This window comes from Megalobrama amblycephala, linkage group LG19 (genome assembly GCF_018812025.1).
Source record: "Megalobrama amblycephala isolate DHTTF-2021 linkage group LG19, ASM1881202v1, whole genome shotgun sequence".
Taxonomy (NCBI): Eukaryota; Metazoa; Chordata; class Actinopteri; order Cypriniformes; family Xenocyprididae; genus Megalobrama; species Megalobrama amblycephala.
Genome location: NC_063062.1, coordinates 35,462,067 through 35,487,462, shown reverse-complemented (window position 1 = coordinate 35,487,462; position 25,396 = coordinate 35,462,067). Strand labels below are relative to the sequence as shown.

General features: G+C 37.8%; 1 protein-coding gene across 2 annotated transcripts in view; it reads right to left on the bottom strand.

Moving 5' to 3' along the window:
* Nucleotides 1-25,156, bottom strand: part of kcnj5 (potassium inwardly rectifying channel subfamily J member 5) — a 34,418-nt gene extending 9,262 nt beyond the window's left edge. The window contains exons 1-3 of one of the 2 annotated variants that reach the window (XM_048169313.1): nt 24,717-25,156; nt 5,087-5,169; nt 895-1,768 (exon numbers count right to left, since the gene is read on the bottom strand). In XM_048169313.1, the coding sequence (XP_048025270.1) occupies nt 895-1,768; nt 5,087-5,149 (937 nt within the window). In that variant the 5' untranslated portion in view covers nt 5,150-5,169; nt 24,717-25,156. Of the gene's footprint in view, nt 1-894; nt 1,772-5,086; nt 5,170-24,716 lie in introns of both variants that reach the window. The other variant, XM_048169312.1, reaches the window with a different exon arrangement.
* Nucleotides 25,157-25,396: the final 240 nt, after the last annotated feature.

The following is a 25,396-nucleotide window of genomic DNA, read 5'->3' as shown; positions in this document are numbered from 1 at the left end:
AGATTGCATATGTTTACTGCTAAAGCCCAGGTATTAAATGGGCATTGGTGAACCTAGTACACACTAAGTGGACTATGACAAATTTTTAAGGTAATGGACTAACAATTAGATGGCCATGAAGTTTGAATAAATTGTCCCAGGACTGCTACAGTACCTCCCCATCAATAACATTATTAATAATCAATCTGAATGCCACGAAATCCTGGGCTCTTATGTATTGTGTATAAGTCTGATGTCTTAAGGTATAATGCTGAAACTGTGCTCTCAAAGACATTTTAAAAGCAGTTTCCTCATTGAACTGCCTGACCGTTATTGAGTTTCACTGACCTAAGAACTGGAACGATGCTAATTCAAATGAAGAGTGGAAAAAGAAACTTTTTTTGCTCCAATAAACTTTCCAAAGGATCCCCTCCAGCAGAGTGGAACAAACCCGGAGTACTTTTATCACCTTTCACCTCTTTCCACAACTCCAGCCTGGACAGGTTTGCAAGGACATGGCTAGCCAGACAGACCCACCCCAACTCATGTGTAGGAAATACAGCATCAATATCGAAACATTTATCTTCTTGTCAGTTCTTGAATGTTATTTCGTGTAGTCAGCATGCTTAGGGAAGGGATGACTCAGCACTGTCAGCAAATGAATAATGCCAGTGCAGTTTTGTGTATTTAAATGACTGACCTTTAAGTTTCTCACTTACCACAAAAAAAAATCATGGAAAATTCATTGAGGTCAACTGCTTTGCAGTTAATGCACAACTTGCTCCTTGAAGCCATTTCGAAAGACTGATACTATATAGGGTTAATGCAAAGCTTTATTTCTGTCATTCCTTATTCATGGAGACTATGACACTTTCAGGTCAAGAGTTGAATTGCTTGATGTCAAGGAGGACATACCTGTAGCTTCGACCATGCCCTCCAAGATGACGACAATCTCAAACTCTTCCTTCTCCATCTGTGCCCGGGACATCTCCCAGAAAGGACTCTTCTCGTTGATCTCGTGTGAGATAATGAGAGGCGATACCAGGAAGAGGCGATCGTCTCCTGTGTCAAAGCCAATGTTGATATCCGTCTGGTTGAGCGGAATGAACTCGCCCTCCTTCGTCTGCTGCGAACGAATGAGTTTGGCACGGATTGACGCTTCCACAATGTGGGAATTCCGCAGGTCACCCACTCGGAACATCAGGCACATCTTGTTGTCCCTCACCGAGATCACAGCCTTGTGGGAGAACATCAACGTCTCTGCTCGGTTCTTGGGTTGCGAGATCTTTACGAACATGCAGCCCACCATCATGGCGTTGACAATGGACCCCAAGATGGCCTGCACAAGTAGAAGTATGATCCCTTCCGGGCACTTCTCCGTGATGACACGGTAGCCGTAGCCAATGGTGGTCTCAGTTTCAATGGAAAAGAGGAAAGCCGAGACAAAGCTGTTGAGGTTTTCCACACAAGGGGTCCAGCCCTCCTCGTCGCCGTGTAGGAGATCTCCTCGTATGAGCGCAATAAGCCACCACAAAAACCCAAAGAACAGCCAGTTGACCACATAGACCAAGGTGAAAATGAAGAAACTGAGGCGCCAACGTAAGTCAACCAGTGTTGTGAAGAGGTCGCTGAGATAACGATATGTCTCTTGAACGTTTCCATGATGAACATTGCACTTGCCGTCTTTCTGTACATAGCGCTGGCGGGGTTTCTTAACAGGATCGGAGATGAGGTGGGTGCGATCTGTAGGGATTTGTGATTCCCTCAGGTGCTTGGGGAGTTTCTTCACCTGCTGTAAGGAGGTAGAGAGAGAGAAAAGTAACAAATTCATTCTTGGGCAACAGGATTAATGGCCCTGTTTCCACCTGCTATTAAGATGCGTTTTGGTTAATCAGATCACAAGTGGACGAGGGAGACACATACCCGTTTACACCTGGTGTTTTAATCCGTCTCTTTTGTCCACTTGCAACCACTTCTGTCCTGATTTATTCGAAGAGAGGGTCTATGGGCGGGTAAATGTGTGTATTTTTTCGATCTAATGGACAAAATAAGCTCAAGCAATTTACATATGATGGAAAAACACATGGAGAGCAGCAGCTTTGTTTCTGCTCTGACAGCTGGAAGACCACGCTGAATGCCGTGAGTGTGTGTTAGAAATCAGGAATGGTGAGAGAACATTGTGCTTGGTACATTTTTCATCTCCAAACCAAACTTGGGTCTTCAGCCAACAAAGTTTAAATCCCATCTGGCTATTGCACTTTCCATAATGTTTACGTGTTAGGTCAGTAGGTGGAGAGCAGGTGTCTTTTGTGGCTGTTCGAACGCATAAGCATTTCCACAATGAAAGCAATCAGATGCGTTTTCGACTACTTCTGGAAGCGGTTGAAAGTGGACAAGCTCAAAACGTTTTACAACTCATTTACACCTGTACTGAGCGTCATCCACTTGTGATCCGATTGACCAAAACACACCTTAATACCAGGTGGAAACAGGGCCAATGTGACAGGCTATGTTAAGACTGCAGGTAAATGTGGCCCAAATCCGATTTTTTTTTTTTGCTCACTTGTGACTCTGTTTTTCTCATGACAGTGTGAACAGTACAAACCATGTGGAATCTGATCTTTTCAACTCCGATTTGTGCCACTTCCATATGTGGTCCTAAATCCGATACAGGTCTGATGTTTTGCAGTCATATCAGAATTCATTTGACTTTTACATCACTCATTTTACTACAACAAAATTCGTCACAACTTTGTGATCATGGGAGTCACTTCAAAGATTTTACATACCTGGCATTATCAAGACAGTTGCGAAAGGAAGTCAGTAGAAGAACAGCAAACTTATATGTATTACAGTGACAGCACTACAAACAAGAAAAATGTGAGGGCTCGAATCATAAATGTTTAAAAACTCTGCTCTTTTTTTCGCATCCTCCTCTTTGTTTTTTATATTGCCTGCACTTAAATTCGCTGGCTTCCGTGGCAGATGATGCTATAAATAAAGGCGTAATCACTTAATTTAATATTTTCTTTGTTTACTTCCGTATGACAGCATGGTGCATGATGTCTTTTTATTCCTCATTTGTGCATGCGAGTCATGTTCTGTTCACACTGGAATCTACTGGCCACATTTAAACAACAATCGGAATTGAGCACTAAGGCTTGCAGTGTGAACTTAGCCATAGAAATCTTTGCTGAGCTTTTTAAGGAACATATTCAAAATAATGATGATGATAAAACGGGCTACAATATCAGCAAGTCTGAACCTGTAGTCCTATATTAAGCATCACTATTAGGGGGAGTTCTGCATGTATCTATAATACATGCAGGATGTGATGCTTCCTCCACATCCTATAGTGTTGCAATCTAGTCCCATCAGAATCATATAGCATATTTTGCAAGCCAGGTCTTCAGTGAGCTGCTATAAACCAGGCAATGACAGTCGTGGATGACATTGTTGCCAACATCAAGCAGAGGTAGGTTCCCGCTGTTCCTTCCTAACAATGTAAGTGCTTTGATATCTTTGCTACTGTCATGACATTGTCACAGTACGTCTCTGCACGTACAGCACATGCAGATTACCGCAACATAAAAGTACTGCTGGCTTTTTTCTTTTTTTATTGCTGCTCTTTTCTTTCCCATGACTCTCTTTCGCTCTCTGTCCTGGGCTATCTTGGCCCTAGTCCATTTCTGATTTCTTGTTCTACACCAGCTCCATGGGACACTTCCCCCATTACCTTCCTCTTCCCTATGGGACACTGGCAAGCCCAGATAAGAATCTTTGCCCCCTCCCAAGTCTACAACACAGTGTCCTCCACATGAGACAAGGACGCTTTGGCACATTGTCTCTCCATTTGTGGAAGATTGTGCTTGGTTGTTAATTGAAACGTGGTATCATGTTAAGGTGGTGGCAGTCAATTATAGGCAAGCCTTAAAGTGCTTATGAAAAACTGGCACAAACAGAGACCTCCTGCTGCACACACACCTGCGGCCCTCTATTTTCTGTCAGATAAAGCCAGATCTTGGGCAAAAAACAAAACAGACACTTTTTAATCATTGCAAATCAAATATCTACAACAAGAGCCAATTTTCAGTATTTGGTGTGGCTCCAACTTTGTTCTTCAAGATAGATATTATATTTAGTATTCAATTTAAAGTCATAAATGAAATATGCATTAAGTATATATTAAGTATATACTTAATGCATATTTATTTATATTTAAAACAAATTTTTATATTTAAATATATTTATATTTAAAAAATTATTTAAATGAAATATTCACACAGCATATGAATATGAATGAGGTTTATGAATATATAATTTATATTCATATTTAGATGATTACACAGCTCTCTGAAATATGTGATTGAGCATTGTGTATTATGTAGGTGTTTTATTTATTAACCATAACATAATATAATTACCAATATAGAATGACCTGTCAACGAGAATATAAGAACAGCACACACACACACAAAAAATGTTTTTTTAAGATTACAATTATTGCCTGAATTTTATAGTTAAAAACCCCTCTGTTTTATTCTTGGTGTCTCAACCTCCCACATTAATAATTGGAACAATTATTTATTTGAAGGCCATGGTAGTGAAATGCTACTTTGTTGTTGTATTAATGATTAAAAGTTACTGAAAACATAAATAAATAAACATCCCTCTTATTTTTATTGTATAGTCTGCATAGTTGTGTGGTTTGCATGCAAATGCTAAAGAATGGGTGATCTATTCCAGATGAACGTGATTTCACCAAATAGAACATGTTTGTATGGAACAATATTCCAATCAACCAATCAGATTTGAGGGATAGGTCAAGTTTAGACTTACGGGTTAGGGGCTTCTACATCACAAATTCCGTTCTTCTACAAAATTCCCTCTGATTTTAAGGATAAGTTATGGGTAGGGTTAGGTTTAGGGGTGGGGATAGGGTAGGCCTATGCTTTTGGACAGGAATGTTGTTCGAGGATCAACAAAACATGTTGATCCAGGAACATGTCTTACTTGGCAAAATCACGGTGAGCTCTATTCCATGTTTACAGTAGAGGTTCATTTAACATAACTACTGAAGCTGAAAGTAATATTGTGGACAGCTGACCTCTCTTGGAGTCACTCCTATCTCCATGTCGTGGTCCATGTGGACGCGAGAATCTCCTGCCATCCTCAGCTTCGACTGCAAACCTGGAACAAAGAGAAATAACTCAAAAGAATAAAACAACATAATTGGCCTTGCTCATTGTTTAGTAAATAACCATGCACACTATGATTTTAAACATGTGTAAAACTTTTGATATCACTTTATTTTGATGGTTCCCACTGAACATTCTATTGATTATAAGTAACATTGCACCTATGTGTCAACTAACTCTCATTAGAGTATTAGTTGACTGTTTGCTTAATATCTGCTAACACTTTATTTTGATGGAACTCCCAACAGACATTCTACTGACTATAAGTGTCTTTGCATGTCAACTTATTCTAACCCTAACCCTACCAGTGTACTAATATTCTACTAACGCTCTAATGACAGTTAGTAGATTGGCAATATGTGGGTAACATATTTTTTTACCAACACCTAATGTTTTAAACACTATTATTATATTATTTTTTTTAAACTCTACGTTTGTGCAGTAAAATTATCTTTTAAGAATATCTACATTTCTCATTTTCATTCATGGAGATAACATGGAAAATGTGCCATGCTTTAGTTGAGGATTTCTGTCACCTGGTGGAAAACAAACACTTTTAACATGAAAATGACATGAAATTACCAATATAAGATGGTTGCAGAGGACCACTCATTAGCTCATTTGCCATTTCCACTACTGTTTATATTTCTTTTCAAGTGTTTTGCTTTTGGATATACAGTACAGTCCAAAAGTTTGGAACCACTAAGATTTTTAATGTTTTTAAAAGAAGTTTCGTCTGCTCACCAAGGCTACATTTATTTAATTAAAAATACAGTAAAAAACAGTAATATTGTGAAATATTATTACAATTTAAAATAACTGTTGTCTATTTGAATATATTTCACAAAGTAATTTATTCCTGTGATCAAAGCTGAATTTTCAGCATCATTACTCCAGTCTTCAGTGTCACATGATCCTTCAGAAATCATTCTGATATGTCAATTTGCTGCTCAAGAAACATTTAATGTGTACAATTGTACAAAATATTTGTGTACAATCTTTTTTTTTCAGGATTATTTGATGAATAGAAAGTTCAAAAGAACAGTGTTTATCTGAAATCTAATCTTTTGTAACATTATAAATGTCTTTACTGCCACTTTTGATTGATTTAATGCATCCTTGCTGAATAAAAGTATTCATTTCTTTAATTTCTTTTCAAAAAAATAAAAATAAAAATTCTTACTGACCCCAAACTTTTGAACAGTAGTGTATAATGCTACAGAAGCTTTGTATTTCAGATAAATGCTGTTCTTTTGAACTTTCTATTCATCAAGGAATCCTGAAAAAAAAAAGTACACAACTGTTTTCAACATTGAAAATAATCATAAATGTTTATTGAGCAGCAAATCAGCATATTAGAATGATTTCTGAAGGATCATGTGACACTGAAGACTGGAGTAACGATGCTGAAAATTCAGCTTTGCATCACAGGAATAAATTACTTTGTCAAATATATTCAAATAGTACACAGTTATTTTAAATTGTAATAATATTTCACAATATTACTGTTTTTTACTGTATTTTTAATTAAATAAATGTAGCCTTGGTGAGCAGACGAAACTTCTTTTAAAAACATTAAAAATCTTAGTGGTTCCAAACTTTTGGACTGTACTGTATATTATAAAATCAATATTATATATATATATTTTTTAGCAAAGTCTCATGCCTTTTAGATGAAAGGAATTTCATAAAATAATGGATAGGAAATCATCTTGAATTGCTTCCGCATTATATTATGTAAACTGCATTTATGACACAGAACTACACAGATGCATATATCATAATTTATCAATAAATGCACACATGTTGTCCTCTGCTGTTGGCGCTGAACTGCTACGGATTGAAGAACATGCTGAATAACGCAGACTGCAATACAGGTAGGAGCCGAAGCCTGCCGCCGGTTTCATATGAGTTTTAAAGGGAACTGTGGCAATCATGAATTAGTGTACATTTTAACACCCTCCTAAAATGGGCCTAGTGACGCCCCTGCTTATAGTCAACAGAATGTGTAATAGAGACCATCACAATAAAGTGTAGCCAGACTTATAATTAGGGGGGAAAATACTGAGTGCACCTTTAATGAAAGCTCAGTCAATGAACCTTGGGATTTACCATGCTAAGCCTTGATACATTACCATTATCTCTTTTGGACGGACAAATGTCATTAAACAGATTTATTGTGTCCTATAGGAATATTGAATGGTTAGTTTTAGGATTAGCACTGTTTACAGATTCACATGAGCAAACAAGGCGCATTCAAAATCAGGGTTCAACTGATCAGCTAATGTCTCACTCACTGTCTCAATTAGGTGAGTAAACATATTTATCATGTCAAACACCATGGGAAAAGCTGTTCAACCATGGCTGTCTGACTCTCTAATGGGCAAACAGAAAAACTTAACCTGACTGCTTAGGTTCTCACATTAAATAGAGTGTCTTTTGAGATGTGACATGACATGACTGTGAGATGGAACAAGACGCATGCACACGGAGACCTTTGGGGGAACATCTTCGATGGTTACTTGAAGGATTAAATCAAAGCTCACAAGGGAGATACATGTACTTTCTGAGTGTGCGGATTGAGTTTAATTTGTGCCTAAAACAGGCTGGCAGTCTCAGCTGTTCCATGCTCCCTAAAGACTAACTGCATCAGCACCGTCAAGCCATGAAAGCTGCTGCTGTCTCCATCATCCAGTCAAGCTCTCCCTCATACACACAGAAGTAACGCCAACCTGGGTGAGCACCTCTGCGTACTCCTCGCTCCCTCTGGCAGCTCGCTATCTCCATTCTGACACATTTAGTGTTCACCTGTCAAATCTATTGAGCTGTGCTCTGAGCAGATAGGGCCTGTACAGAAAGTACTGCTGTAGTGTAGGACAAAAAGATGATAGGCATATAGGCGCCGTTTCAAAACCTAGCGAGTCTTCAGCATCCTAACTGAAATGTAACCCACTTGGAAAGCTCTTTTTAGAACAGCAACTCTGTGTGTCAAACAAATAGACTCGACTAGTAATTTCATCAGAGTCTGATGTTAGCATGTTGCTAAGCTAACAACATAATGCTACAAGCATAAACATAGACACAAAAATACTGAAACAGTGAGCTATTTTATTGATGTTTTTCTGCATATAGAGATCTGGGGCCCATGATAGTAGTGGAACAAACTCAAGGTTACATGATTCAATCAGGCTTTATTGGTACAATGAGGCTGATCATCAACCTTTGATCTTTGATCCTGAGCTCATGGAGCATGTGCACATGAAAGTGTGATGTCAGTAGCGAACAGCCAATCACATGCTTTGAAACATTCTCATGAGAGAATCAGCAAGATTTGCTCTCTTATATATATATATATATATATATATATATATATATATATATATATATATATATATATATATATATATATATAAATACACTCTAAAAAATGTTTGGTTAAAAACAACCCAAGTTGGGTTGAAAATGGACAAACCCAGTGGTTGGGTTAAATGTTTGCCCAACCTGCTGGGTAGTTTTATTTAACCTAACTACTGATTAAAAATGACTATATGGCTGGCTTAAAATGAATCCAAAATAGGTGAGAAATTAAAAATCAGACATATAATTACTAGAGGCAACAATAATAATCAAAAGGTGTACATTTATTAATAAGCAATTTAATAAATATTTATTGTTTATTATTCATTATCTTATTAATAAATGCTCATTTATTAAACATATTAATAAATGTTAATTTCCAGCATATTTTAGGTTCATTTTAAGCAAGCAATACAGTAATTTTTATACAACAGTTGAGTTAAATAAAACTACCCAGCACGTTGGGCAAACATTTAACCCAACCGCTGGGTTAAAACAACCCAATTGCTGGGTTTGTCCATTTTCCAACCCAACTTGGGTTGTTTTTAACCCAGCATTTTTTAGAGTGTATATATACATATATATATATATATATATATATATATAGCTCACGTGTAGTCATTTTTAAAGTTTTATCTACTGATCCCAAATCTTATTTATATTACATAATATCTGTATATATTTATGTTCATTCAAACTAAATGTTTAATAATAATTGTTAAACTAAAATTGCTCTTGTGTATTGGATTAAGAGTCTAATAATTATATAAATAAAATATAAATCACATAAAACATTTATAATAAATAATCATTGCTAAAAGCCATGCTGACAGTTTTCTACAGTAATCTTTTATGTAGTGAGTGACCTTTAATTCTGAGCAAGAGAAACTGGGGTAGTGACTTTATTGCGTCAGAGATGTGTCAACTTTGCTCATAGCTGACTGGTCCAATTTTGGTTTGAGATCTCTTAGCTAGAACATCCCCCGGAGCGGGTTAGCCACACGAGTGGCAGTGTGAATTATCAAAGACGCGATCTGAGAGAATCGATGTGTCGCCCACACCCGTGAGATATTTGGCATGCTAAATATCTGGACTTGTCTGTGATTCAAAATCCTGCTGTGTGAAATGTGTTCTGACTGAAAATGACATTGGCGATGACCTACAGCCAATGAGAGAGCAAGATACAGAGCAGCGGGAAATTCAGGGAGGAGGTATAGATAGACCCACATCTCCGCAAACAGTTCCTCCGCCATAATCTTTTTTTTTTTTTCTCCTTTTTGCTTCAAATAAGCACACAGACAATTTGGATCGCAAGCTTCTTGCGGGCTAACATTTTTAATAACAATTGCAGTCTTACGCAACAACTCTGGTCTCATGCGTAACCTTTCATTATTTCCTTATCACTTCTAACGTGTGTTTGGTTGTGAAATGTACTGTAGTTTGCGGAGCAGACCATAGGTGTCGGCAATTCTTCCTATTGTAAAGTCATGCAATGTGAAACCCCCTGTTGCCGATCCATCGTGCAATGGTCACACAGAAGCGACTGATTGCTACCCCAGATACTCGTGCAGTGTGAAAAGAACAGTGATCTGACGACTTTGAAAATCGTGCAGTGTGAACTCGCCATTACTATGGCGATGAACACCATTAAAAGCTGAGCCACTTACATGGTTGAAACTAAACTGAAACATATCTGGCTACCTAAACCAGCTTCATCATATAGGCCCCTGGATATAATGAATAATAAAAAAATAAAATCAAATAGTTTAAGCAAATGGAATTTCCAAGATGCCTAAACGGTCACCATGATTTTGACAAGTTCCTGGATCAACATTTGAGTCCAAAAATTTAGTCCTAGTTCTATAACATAACCCTATCCATAACTAAAATAAGAGGGAAATGATAGGTGAATAACACTGACGTAGAAGCATCTAATCCTGGCATAAACTGTAAACTTGTCCCTGAAAACTGATTGATCAGCTGGAATGTTGTTCCAGGAACATGTTGTACTTTGTAAAAATCACAGGGGTGTCCAGTCCTGTTTCTGGAGGGCCACTGTCCTGCAAAGTTCAGCTCCAGCCCCAATTAAACACACCTGAACCAGCTAATCAAGGTCTTACTAGAAACGTCCAGGCAGATGTGTTGAGACAAGTTGGAGCCCTCCAGGACCGAGTTTGGACACCCCTGCCTTAACAGGTTTTCTACGTTTACAAGGTTTTGAAGCAGAGCTTTAAGTTACATCTTACTGTACCTATGTTTTGTTTCCATTAACGGGTCTTTGTTATGGAAAACTGGATTTTGGTTAGTTTAACTTTCAGATGTTATGACAGGGTGCATTAAGCAATCATTCAGCTCCAGATCCTGGTCACTCCCATACTGCACCTGTGCTCCCATCGGTAATGTCATGCAGCTTTGTCTATGCTAATCGGTTACATAAGGTGCCTAATGACTGCAAAAAATTCCAATGATCTCCGACAGCCCATCTGCAAGTCATGCTAAGTTTTCTGAAAGCTGTTTGGGATATTAGTAAGTAATGGCATACATATATATATATATATATCCCCTGAAATATAGTGTAAAAAAGGAAGCGAGTGAGAACCAGCGGGAGATAATATAGCCTCTATTTAGGGGGATATTTTACAAATCCCCCATTGCTTTTTTTCAAAAAAGACCTTAAAATAGGTATTGATCAGCTTGGAGAGTAAATCAATGTTGAGTAATCAGGTGAACCGATGAACCCCGGGAGCAAATTACCGCAAATGCTGGTGCATATTTTTCTTCCGTGCCTTGTTATGGCCACACGCATTTCAGAGAAAATAACCCTCACGGTCGAGAATGAGATAATCAGCACCGCATAGAGCTAAACACACAAAACCTGGTGCTGTATTGAACAACAGCTGATCTCGGACTAATAAGTGCACCCTAGATAGAAAAGAGCTAAATTCAATTTGTACTTTTACACACAGTTTGTAATTTTACAGGAATTTGAACGCCGGCCTCACTGGAGATTCACGTCCTTTGTTTGACCCTTGTTCTTATTTGTCTAATTCCACTCTACTGCAGTTACATCACTCATCCCTATTTGCACGGCCCTGCTTGCGCGCAGATGGCACGTCAGAGCTGCCATCCACTCAGGAATACAGTGTTGACTGACAGGTCTGCAGTGAAAGGGCACACTGACGTGACCCGCATCCGAGATGCACATGGAGAATACATCACAGACAGACGGCAGGCCTCCACAACATTTTCTCCTCTGCCATTTCCACATTTTATGACAAAATGGTCCCTGTGCAGCTCCATGTGACTTTGATGGTTGCACGTCGGTGAAGTGAGCCAGAGCAGAGTCTGTTCCCTCCTGCTTATCTTGCTGTTCCGAGGAGCTAACAAACTCCTTATCGAGCTTTTAGAGTAGCGTGCTTTTTGTGATTTTGGAGTCTGGTTGCAAGCCAGATGGGGAACGCAGCAGAGAATGAGAGAGAGAGAGAGAACAAGACACAAGCTTATGTTCAATGATTCTGGTTCTGATTCCATAACCGTTCCATTACTGATTCTTTCGATACTTTCCAGAAATAAATATTTGAAGAAAAAAAAAAAAAAAAAGGCATGATCACATAATTTCAATAATAAATAAAACTGTTTTATACAGGATGGAATTAGAAACATAGGAATAGGACTACACTGGTTGCGCTGTGTGTGTTTTTGAATAATTAAAATTAACCAAATGAACAATTTGTTCAAGAATCATACTTCTTCATGCTTTAGAATCATTAGCAGTGTCCAGAAGAGTATTCTAATACAATGTTCTGTACAATAGATCACTGTATCTATACACATGTGAGAACTGTTAATGCAAACTTATTTTGGAGTGATATTTTTATGGTGGAGAATGCGGGCTTCTTAAAAAAAATGTCAGCTCTTGTATGCTATATTACTTTCTGACCAGTTTCGTCAACAACATTTTTCCACTGATGAAAAGGAGAAAATTACTAAATTAAAACAAGTTTTAAATGACAAAAACTGTGATGAAAATCTATTGATATTTTCACCAACGACTAAAAACAAGATGGAAATGTAAGAGGGGATGATTTTGGGAAGAGATCAAGCCTGTGCAGTAGATGCGCACATTTGAATTGTAACATGCTGATCTACCCGGCAGGACATAAGCTGGCATACACTTGCTGCATGTCTTATAAAATGTTCAAAAATGTAAACGTCTGGGAGAAAGAGAAGAGCACACATATGGATAAATCTGAAAAAGTGTGACGATGCAAAAGAGAGTCTGGTTCAGTCTGGTTTTCTCTGTCCACACAGAAAGCCACATCTCAGACAGCACACAAGTAGTCTATTTATCTGTTCAAGTATGAAAAGATGCGAAAGAGAGTTCAGTTCAACACAAAATTGTCAAAATGTCCATTTTGGCAAGTATTCATGTAAACAAAGTTGGTTATGTCTTAAGTGAATGTAAACAGTTGGGAGAATATCAGATGTGTATCAGTGTATTGGATCAGTGCATTTGGCCTTAATGTGACAGCAGCCTAATAAACCTGCTGCTGTCAGTCTGAATCATTTCTTGACTGAATAACTCTAATAGCTAAAATATGGATTAATCTACAGTCAAACCAAAATTTATTCAGACATCTTGAACATTTCATTCATTAATACAGTTTATTTACTATAGTTTAAAAAATGGTAAATATATATATATATATATATATATATATATATATATATATATATATATATATATATATATATATATAAATTAAATCGTGTCAGAAAAAAATTATCTTAATTATGTCAGATAACACTTGGTCAGTTTAAAGTGTCTGAATAATTATCAATTTTACTAGTAGTCCACTGTATGAATAATGTTTGTGTATAATATGTCACAGTTTACTTTATTTTGCTTACATAAATGAACTATAGTGTCTTGCACCCACTAGTAAAAATATATCAAAAATATCAAAAGTGTCTGAATAATTTTTGGTTTGACTGTATATTTAAATATATATGTGAGCTTGAAAGAATGAAGAATGTTGTATGCAAGTTGTTATAAAGAATGCATATCATTAATTAAAAAGACTATGTTCTTGTTTCTTTATGAGAAGTGGTTTTATTTCATTTTAAGATAAATAAAGGCATGCTATATGTTTTACATTAATATCATTCATATTATCAGGTTAATAGATGTTTTCTCCAGGAGTATATGCTGTCAAAATCAACGCTGTTTCTGACCGGCATCGATATCTCTAAGTGGCTGAAATTATGTTTGTACAGAAACAATTTTGGCTGTCAGGCTGCTTTAATTGCACTGGAAAAAATGCTGCTACATAATTAGTCTACATCAGCTTCTTTTAACACTGAAAGGTGATCTCTTTCCCGTGAGTAAGACACTCCAGGCGTGCACTTGTATCAATACTAATTAGTGTTTCAATGGTACGGTTTAGTGGGAGGATTCAGCTGCTGTCGGAGTTTTTCACACATGCTCTCACCCGTACATCATTGCCTCTTAGAGCAGATCAGCGCGGCACGCAGGGAGACACTTCATTCGCTAGGCCTGCAGATTTGTCATCAGATTTGTCATAGGGCTGTTAAAACCCCCCTAAACAAATAGGACCAGCCGGGTTATCGCAAAGAGATACTTTTCCTGCAACGTCTGGGGAATGACCCACGTGTTTTGTTAACAACACACTGCGGTACCGGTGATGTCCAACAACCCGATCTACTCAAACACATGGGAGAGCAATGACTGCTGGGGGAGGAACAGAGCTCACGCTGCAGCAGTGCATTTTACAACTCAGATACGAGTCCATTCATCCATGTCCTGCAGTCAGGGGTTGCGGTTTTTGCTCTCTTCTCTTTTTCTTTTGCAGGAGTAAGCAATTCTGAAGAGTCATCAAAACAAACAGAACAAGCCAGACTTTTGATTGGTGGAGACATCATAGAGCTTCCTCTTTAGACTCTTCAACGTAGCATTTCTGTAGCTGTTTTCCAATTCACACAGTCCCTATGCAATTTCACTGCTGCCTACACACTTAATAAGGACTTCTGTAGAAACTGAAAATTGAAAATTCATTGGAACGCCCTGCAACATCACAGTGAATTTATAATATGTACTGTATGTTTCTTTTTTATGCATCTTTCTGGCTTATTCATTTCAGTTTTGGTGTGGAAGGACCTTTATATTTGCTAAAAAAATAGAACTTTTGATACTTTTTACACCAGCCCAGGTGAGAAAAAGTACTTTCCATAAAAAGTAGCTAAGTAACACAATTAATTACTTAATTAGTTTTAGGGACTAATGCAATATTGTAATGCATTACTTCTAAAAGTAACTTTTCCCAATCTGGAACTGAAGTTGTCATGTTTAAAGGGGGGCTATAAAAGTATTATAAAAGTTGTCCATTTGACTTCTGTATTACAAGTTTTCAGAAGCCAAATGATAGCTGTATATGGAAAAGATAGATTTTTCAGAACTCCAACATCAGACCAAAGGGGTATTAGAAATTTTCCTGCATACACCGGCTACAGCGGCAACATGGCTGCCCAAGTGAAGAAGAAGACCCATAAATATAAGTATTTTTTGGCATAAAGATTTTAATGACAAATAATCATTTGTTTTATGTTACATTCAATATTGTGTTCATCTTTATGGTCATGTTCTTCAAAGAAAAGTTATATAGTCCACAATAGTCCCACAACATATTTTCATGTCTGATACCAGTGACCTGACAGCATACCATGAAATAAAAGTCCAGCGGCAGGGAATATTTTTTACCTCACGTCTGGTATCAACTCATTGCTTTCTTGTGGTTACGTCCACGACTACATGAACACGTAAACAAACAGTGTTTACAGTTTCATGCTTATTGCCACGATCCACCAGTCTTGTATGTTCTTCATCAGCCTTGTATGCCTGAGGAAACCCGAAGGCTGTAACGGAGCAATGTTTTCTGAAGTCTAAATGCAGCTGATGAAGGCATCTTGGAAGATTGTGTTTAAATCGGTGCATCCCCTTTGACGATCATACCTTATACAACGTATGATGATGTTTAACAGTCTAATAGTGGTGTCTCATTTCGTAGGGGAATATTTTCACCCCTACTCCTTGCCACTCTGTTTCAAGGGGTAGAGTTAGGGGTAGGGGTTAGGCGAAGGGGTATAAAATAGAATTAGGATTGGGCTCAAGTCATTATTGAAAAATGGGTAACACTTTACAATAAGGTTCATTAGTTTAACATTAGTATTGACTAACACAAACTAACCATGAGAAATACATTTGTTACTGTATTTACTAATCTTTGTTAACGTTAGTTATTAAAATATAGTTGTTCATTGTTAGTTCACAGTGCATTAACTAATGTTAACAAGAATGTATTAGTAAATGTTGAAATTAAAATTAACAAAGATTAATAAATGCTGTTAATTTTAACTAATGCATTTAACTAATGTTAACTAATTGTAACATACTTTATCACGTTTACAGTACAGACTACTGACACGAACAAAGTTATTTAATCATATTACACCTGTTTTAGCTTCCTTACATTGGTTACCTGTTTATTTAAGGATTGATTTTAAGATTTTATTGTTGACATATAAAGCGTTAAATGGTTTGGCACCTATATATTTAACTGAGCTTCTGAGACCTTTTGAAACAGGGAGATGTCTTAGATCTTCTTTTAACAAACTGCTGGCTACGAAGAAAACGAGAAAGGAGATGGAGCATTTGCAGTGAGGGCTCCAAAACTATGGAATAGTTTGCCAGTTGATATCAGATCTTCTGAATGTGTGTCTGTTTTTAAATGTCGTTTGAAAACGTACTTGTATAGACGTGCTTTTAGTATTTTGTGATGTTTTTGTGCTTTTGTGTTTGTGTTGGTTTATATAATTTGTTTTTTTATATATATTGTGTATAGCTCTTCATTATTGTATATATATAATGCTTGTGTTTTATATTGTGTAAAGCACTTTGTGCCTTGTAGCATTAAAAGTGCTATATAAATAAAATTGTACTTGCTAAAGTGTTACCGAAAAATGCAAATATAGTACACATCATGGACAACTTTTCTTTTTTGACACTTAACAGCTCTAGTCCTCTTGCATTGAAATTGCATTAAAAAGACTCACAGCAATGACATGAGGGTGAGTAAATAATGATAAAAAAGTAGATTTTGGATGAACCATTCCTTTAAGATCAGGATTTCCCAACTGGAGGGAACTTCAGGCGGTTGGTTATAACTAAAACATAAAATATACATTTGAAATAGTTTAAATCAAAATACACTTGTTAGAAAAAAAAAAAAATGAAATAGTTTATTATTTGTTTACCTACAAGTAATGTTACCATTAACTGGCATCTGAGAACCATAAGCATGCAAAAGTGTTTTGAACATAACTGAAATGATTGAAATACTAAATACTTCATGTCAAAGGGGCCTAAAAACGAAGTCTAGTTTATAAGAGATTGGAACACGCCCTGCGTTTGGACACTTCATCAATATCACCGTTACAGCATTGTCTTTGGTGTAAGTGCGAATGCGTGTGTGTACGTGCATGCATGCACAGCGGACGATGGCTCGGCTGTCTATATCTGAAACTGTTATGGCACTTTGAGGTTAGTCGGGGCAAATGAGTTAAAATGCCCCTGGAACGAACAGCATCCAGCGCGGCTCGCTGCCAGCTCTGCATTCACTTGCGTGCGTGTGTGTTCAGCCGTGCAAGTGTGTATTAGCGTCCCTATCGCTCTGAATGACACCAAGCCTTCAAGCAGACATCCTGTCCACACTAAGGACAATTAGCCTAATGAAAGGAGTGCGTCTCGGAGAGAGTGTCCTATCAGTGACAGGAATAGCAGTGGCTGAAACTAAACCGGCCGCTCTCTTTGGAGCACTGGCGCCATGACAGCGACCTTCCTCGCAGTCCCACACCAACACAAGTGATGCTTCAGGAAGTTCACATAGGTGGCCAAATCACACCCACTCGAAAAGGCTTTATAGGGTGTGCATGAATGCATACATCCCCGGTCCAATGACACTCACTCAAGAGTGCTAACAAGGCCGTGCACTCTAGGCGGTGCTTACTGATGTGTATGTGTGTGTTTGTTGGGGGGTGGGTTGTGTTAAGTAGAGAGCAGGCTCTTTAACACTCTCTCCTGTGTTTATCAGATGGCCTGTCAGCTCCCTGAAGTGATTTGCAGCATCAGGTCTGCCAAAACGAGCGCCGTGTCGAACTGGCCCTAATTAGCATTCCACAATCACTGAATCACTGCCTCAACATGACCGCTTAAAACACCTTAAGTCGGACTCGGTCGATAAAGTGGTGCGCGGACAGAAAATGCTAAATCCTTTTCTGTTGGGAACACTTAAAATCCAGTGATAATGGACTTGGATCTCTGGGGAAACTCAGGGAAATGATCAAAATGTCAGCACACGGGAAATGATTGGTGCGGCGCATTCACTTACAGGCAGATCCTCCTGAAGGCAGACCATCTGTTCTGCACAAACACACTGTAAATCAGAGTTCACTCTACTGAAAATGAAAGCTCTTCTTCTCTATAATGAGCGAGGAGGATACCTGTATGATGCGATACGTTTGCATTTCCATTCTCGGTTCGATACCAGATAAGTATGGAAGCTTGTTCCCGCCATGGAATAAATAAAATGTAAAAGATAATTGCGACTTTTTATCTCTCGATTCGGACTTTATTTTTAGAAATAAATATTGTGAGTTATAAAGTCAGAATTGACTTTATAACTTGCATTTGTGTTTTTATCTCTTAATTCTGACTTTTCTTTATAAAGTCAGTTATAAATTGTAATTTTGAGAAAAAAATGACTCGAGTTCTCACAATTCTGACTTTATAAATTGCAAATGTGTTAAATTCAGAATTGCAAGATTTTAACTCGCGATTCTGAGAAAAAGAAAGAATTGAAAGTTTTTGTTGCATATATGACAACACACAGTTGCGACTTTATATCATGCAGTTCTGACTTTATAACTTGAAATTGTAAGTTTATATCACACAATTGTGAGAAAAAAAGTCAGAATTGTGAGATGAAATGTTGCAATTACCTTTTTTATTTTTTATTCAGTAGCGGAAGCAAGCTTCCATAAATAAGTGTATCCATGCTAAAGGAAAAAAAAAAAAAACTTTTTAAAAAAATCTATGCCTTTTACTCACTGAGTAAAAGTACCTTATCTTGTAAAAACAAATTGAAGTTTTAAAGCCAATTTTTGTTTTTAATTTATTTAATTTTTTTTTTTTTTTTTTTTTTTTTTTTGCGGGTAAACAAGGTCACTTCACTATATATAACAAAAATGAATTATTGCTATTTTTTTTCATTCATCATTATCTTTACTAACCTTATCTTCTAAAAAAAAAAAAAAAAAAAAGGTGATTTTTACATGCGCCATGATTTTTTTTTTTTTTTTTTTTTGTGGGTAAAATCCAGTAATTTCACTAGGAATCCACATGATTGTGAATTTCAGGTGAGGGAAACTGAAAAAGGCCTGACTCTCTTCTGTCTTTGAAAGCATCACAGAACAAAAGTCTGACATTTCTAGTGTTGCAACAATGCCCTGACTATATGGTGCTTCATCGATTTGACATTGATCACCTTCTTGACTTCTGAATGACTGATACATACTCGTGTGCACACACACACACAGATGATCCTTGTGAGGACATTCATTGATATAATGCAATCCCTAACCCTTAACCCAACTGTAACCTTAAAGGATTAGTTCACTTTCAAATGAAAATTACCCCAAGCTTTACTCACCCTCAAGCCATCCTAGGTGTACAGTATATGACTTTCTTCTTTCTGATGAACACAATCTGAGTTATATTAATAAATATCCTGATGCATCCGAGCTTTATAATAGCAGTGAACGCGACCAACGAGTATAAAGCTCAAGAAAGTGCATCCGTCCATCATAAACGTACTCCACACGGCTCCAGGGGTTAATAAAGGCCTTCTGAAGCGATGCATTTGTGTAAGAAAAATATCCATATTTAACAAGTTATAATGTAAAATATCTAGCTTCTGCCAGACAGCCTTCTGTATTCAATGTACGAAGAAAGTGTAAAACTCTTGCAGTTCAAAATGCTTACATCCAACACCTTCCCTCTTAAACTTATGGAAAAAGTGTAACTGATGCAACGTCAGTTGCGCTTTCTTCATAAGTTGAATATGGAAGGCTGCCTGGCGGAAGCTATATATTTTACTTCATAACTTGTTAAATATGTATATTTTTCTTACACAAATGCATCGCTTTGCTTCAGAAGGTCTTTATTAACCCTCTGGAGCCGTGTGGAGTACGTTTATGATGGATGGAGACACTTTCTTCAGCTCATACTCGTTGGTCACGTTCACTTCCATTGTAAAGGTCGGATGCTTCAGGATATTTATTAATATAACTCCGATTGTGTTCATCAGAAAGAAGAAGGTCAAATAGACCTAGGATAGCTTGAGGGTGAATAATTCTTGGAGTAATTTTCATTTCAAAGTGAACTAATCCTTTAAATCCTTAAACCAAGTCTTAACCCTCAAAAAGCCCCTTAAAGGGGTGCCAGAAATTGTGAACCTAAAACTCAAACTGGTCCTCAAAGATAACTCTACATACACACTGCAGTCTTTCACACTTCTTCGTGTCTCTTTGCTTCACAGTCAAAGATGTCCTATTTATTGCAGTGATGCAGCTAAAATAATGCGTCTGGAAAACTTTTGATTGTGTTTGTTGTGATATCTCTCCAAGCACATCTTTTCATGCTTATAAATCAATACCTGCTATTTTTAGCCAAGGCTTGAGCTTGTTTTCTTTCAGATAAACATCAGATGTCGTGATACATCTCTGATTTGTTTGCGTAAGTTTGCCGGTAGCATCATGTGCATGCATCTCGGTGCCCGAACGTAACTATAAATCTGCCATTTAGCCACGCCTTCCGTTCCTTCATCTTGCCTTTTCATTATCTATGTCATGTCGTCTTTTATTGCATGCTGTCAGTTTCACACAGGCACACACAACCCGTAAGGCCTGCCGTGTTTATGAGGCAGAAGGCGAAGGAATGATTCTCTGTTACAGCACGGATTGTTTTACGAGTGCTGGTTTAAAGGATGCGGCCGTATTACTTCCCACTGTATTGCTGGTGTCAGCTCTATATGTCACAGAACTGGAGTGTAAAAAGAAGATCTACATTCAAATGTGAGACTGCATCCACGTATTTCAGAATTACCATAACTCAGGGATTCTACGCTGAGCTGTTCGCATCCTCAGACTCAGAAATGATTTGTTTCTATGGCAACACTCGTAACACCGAAAGAGCTTCCAAATACTTAATCACTCAATTAATTCTCTGTAAATCATACCTTTATATTCTCTTGCAAACAAAAGTAAAAGTGGTTATAATACCTTTTAAATGTTGGAGTTGTTACATGAGGTCACATGCAGGAAGCTTTCATAAAAATCTGATATGTCTGACATGGATGTGATCTAAACTTGTAATTTTAGTAATTATCATTTGAATTAGGCACAGTTACTTGCACAGTTTTATTTTGTTATGTCTTACAAGTCTAGTTCCTGTCTTTTATTTCCTGGTTTCCTTGTGTATCAAGTCTTACAATGATTTATTTATCTTTATAAGACTTGTTAACTCATTATTCTCTGTGTATTAATTACAATTATGTATTTTCAAGAGAGCTTTTTATCATTCCCATAGAAACCTGAGACTCGTGCTTAGGCATTGGCCCGTCTAGCCTGGATAATATGTTTTTTATCGCTATTTGAGAAGAAGAAACAACATTTATGGGCCAGTTCATGTCAGATTTTTTTGCTGATTCGAAATATGTTATTTAATTGTGAGTTCGCCAAGCAGTTTTTGAGATTCGAATAGATAGGACTTGGTCTTGGATGCCCGAAATAGCTGCCAGGAGGTGTCGCAAATATGGCCGCCGAGTGAACAGACTTTCCTTAAAAAGGACTTTGTTATTTTGCTTTGAGTGTATGTCGACATTTTTTTCCCAATATTTGCTCAAATTCTTAGAATTCTTACACTCTAAAAAATGCTGGGTTAAAAACAACCCAAGTTGGGTTGAAAATGGACAAACCCAGCAATTGGGTTGTTTTAACCCAGCGGTAGGGTTAAATGTTTGCCCAACCTGCTGGGTAGTTTTATTTAACTCAACTATTGTTTAAAAATTACTGTATTGCTTAATTAAATTAACCCAAAGTATGTTGGAAATGAACATTTATTAATGTTCAATGAATACTTATTAAACAATAAACATTTATTAAGTTGCTTATTAATAAATTTATATTAATAAACTATAAAACTATTAAATTTATATTAATAAAATATTAAAGCTTATTAATAAACATTCACCTTTTGTCTATTATTGTTGCCTCTAATTGCATCTGGTTTTTAATTTCCCAACTATTTTGGGTTCATTTTAAGCCAGCCATATAGCAATTTTTAAACAATAGTTGGTTTAAATAAAACTACCCAGCAGGTTGGGCAAACATTTAACCCAACCGCTGGGTTAAAACAACCCAATCGCTGGGTTTGTCCATTTTCAACCCAACTTGGGTTGTTTTTAACCCAGCATTTTTTAGAGTGTAGCAATATATTATATGCAAAATATCATTTTGACAATATTGTTGGTATAATATGATATTTTGTCTTCAATATCAATTTCCATCCTTAATTTTTTTTTGTAATACCTCCTTACCAAATATTATTTCCTCAATGTCACCATCTTTCAGGAAGTGACATCAGTTGATGGGAAAACAACAGCACAAACAAACATCACTAAGTGCAATGGATTAAATAAATTCTGTGACATTCCATGGAAAAACTGCAAAACATTCTATTCATAAATCATATGATCAAATCTATTACTTTCTGTTTGACATCCTGTTTATTTTCTCACCATTCTTAATAAATAATTAAGCTTAATAAAGTTTAATTACCTTGACAAAGCTGAAAAAGTACAGCATAACATGAATGACCCAACATAAGATTTAATTTATAGACCTGTCCTTTAAACCTCTAGACATGTATAGGACTTTCAAAGCATATGGATCAATGCAGCAGGAAATAGAATTCCTCTCAAACCGCAGCTGACATGACAATATGCTTTATCTAATTATGAACAAGCAGATGGATTACACTTGAGGACTTTTCTGCCCGGATCTTACCTAACACGATACAAATGGACCACGCACTTTGGGAGCAAATGAGTGCAACTTACTTCTATTTGATGCATGTCCACACAAACGCAAAAATCAGTTCCTTTCAAGGTAACCCAGTACCAATGGGGATTTCCACAAATGTGTAAGATCACTCTGACTTTTCAAGAACAATTAGCCTGACCATGACTTCAGAGAAGCCTATTTCTGCTGCATGGCCAGGATTGCATATGTTTTCTGTGCTCACTGTGCTTAAAATGAAATACCCAGTACAAAAGGAATAGTTCACCCAAATATTTAAATTCTGTCATTATGTTCTCATCCTCATGCTATTCCAAAGCACATTAAACTTTGTAGTAAAGTCTGTACTGGTTGTTCTTGCCCATGCATTCATATATATATATATATATATATATATATATATATATATATATATATATATATGATGTTTGAAGCTTGAAACACACATATACACATTCTGTCAGCATATACTCATCCCATTCCAAATATATACAACTTATTTTTTATGGAAGTGCAGCATTTTAAAAACTACAGGTTGCTGAGGCTTTCAAATTTCAAAAAGAACAGCATTATAAGTAACAGTCGATATGACGCACTATGCCATAAAATATTTGTGTGAAGAACAGAATGAAATGTCATCGCACATTAATTGTAGTTGCACTGAAAACAGAGACCAGTCTTTTGAATTTCTCCTTTTGCAATTCACAGACAAATCACGTCATTTGTATTTTGGCTCCCTTTAGTAATTCACACTGCTTTGTCATTTTCTATTGCTCTGTGTGATAAAATTGGCAGGGTATAATTGAGTAAGGCCTTTGGTGTGACGCAGCTGTTTTGCTCAGAGTTAAGGGAATTCTCGTGAAGTTAAAGGGTCAAAGGTCACTCTATCAGAATCAACTGTGCCTCGGCCACCAGAGACTTTAACGATGCGCATACTCTGGCAAACACTGACAATTCTGCAAATGGATTGAAGGTGTGTGTGTGTGGGTCAGGCTTTGCCTCGTAGGGAACAAATATCTCCACAGCCAACAATCCCCATGAGGAAAACAGCGTAATGAACATACTAAACAATGTCTTAAGGAAAATCTGAAAGAGTGAGAGTTAAGTTTAAGCATAAGGTTAGAGGATACAAAATATCCTTAGGTCAGTATAGTGAATGCATTTGCATAATGTTTGTGTTTTAGTTACAACTTCATGTATATTTAAACACAACATGAGTGTAGGTAACGTCAAACCGTACAGCACAATATTCACATTTGCTATTATGTATGCAAGCTGCAAGCAAACTATATGAAAGATTTACAATCTCGCACTCATTTCCCTCTCCTTGAAACCAAGCTGGCTTTTATAATCTTCCCCCCTTTATCGAGCAGCCCCGCTCGTTCCCTGCTTTTCTACTGAGTTATCAGGAGACTCTAAGTGTGACAGGACCAGAGAGGCTAGATGGAGGAAAATCTCTCAGTTTGTAGTCGCAGCCCCAGGCGAGAGGACTAATACCCCTGTAACGAAGAATCAGAGAGAATCGATAAGACTCCCGGCGACAGGGATTTCACTAGGTGCTCCTCTCTGAAAGTGCACTCGATACAATACGATCGCCGCAACACATTCGCACGTGAACGCACACGCAAACGCACACGTGCATGCACTCGCATGCAAGTTCTCCTGCAATGCAACTGGCAGGCTTGCGAAACTCCTGCAATGCACTAAAACATGTGCTCGCTCTCTAACCCGGGAAGGCTGGCAAACACAGCACCTCGCATGCTGGAAGGCATTTTAGATCCATGGCAGCATTGTGGATAAGGAGCATACGCTCGCCGTCTCAATGGGACAGGGGTCGCCGATGGGGTAATCCCGCGATCCCCGCCGGCTCTCTGTTCCTCTCGGCATGCATGCTCCTTCTCAAGAGGCACCGTGATATTAAGACACAATCGCACTCTTCTATCACTCATTCCCCCCTCTCTTCAGACTTACCTTCATTCGAGCGCAGAGGTAGCTGTGCAGTGTCAGGGGAAGCATGTTAGGGCAGCTGCGCTCTGTTCTGACTCCAGCTCTGATGTGCTCATCTCAACTGCCTCACTGCCTCGGTACACACACCACCTCCTTACCTCGCTCTCCTGGAGGATGCGAGCGAGCGAGCGAGCGAGAGAAAGAGAGAGAGGGAGGGATGTGAAAGTGAGCATGAGAGGATGTTTCCTCCCCCACATCCCCCCGCTCCTCCATCTCCCCTCGCAGGATTTGTCCTTTCGTACTTGCGTGTGTGTGGAAGCATCCTAGTGCGTGATGAGTTGGATTCTGCAGGCTGAGGTTTACGCAACTGCGTGAAAACGAGACGAGGGAGAGGAGTCGTGCTAGATGTGCCGGATAATCAGTTTCTCTCATTTTTTAGCTTAAGAACAGCCTGGGGGTGAGATACACCACAGTGCTGTATGTACAGAAGCGGAGAGAAGGCACGGCGGGACTGATTGAGAGCGTGTTACGAGTGATAAAGTTGGACATTTACTCTGCAAGGTCATCGGAATGGCGAGCAGATGTTTCGGGATGGCAAAGAGCACTACAGCAAGGTTAAACGTGAGGCCGTCTCCCCATACACTTCCAACATGCGAACGGACTCTGATTTATGACTCTGCAGTCTCCTCACACGCAAACACACG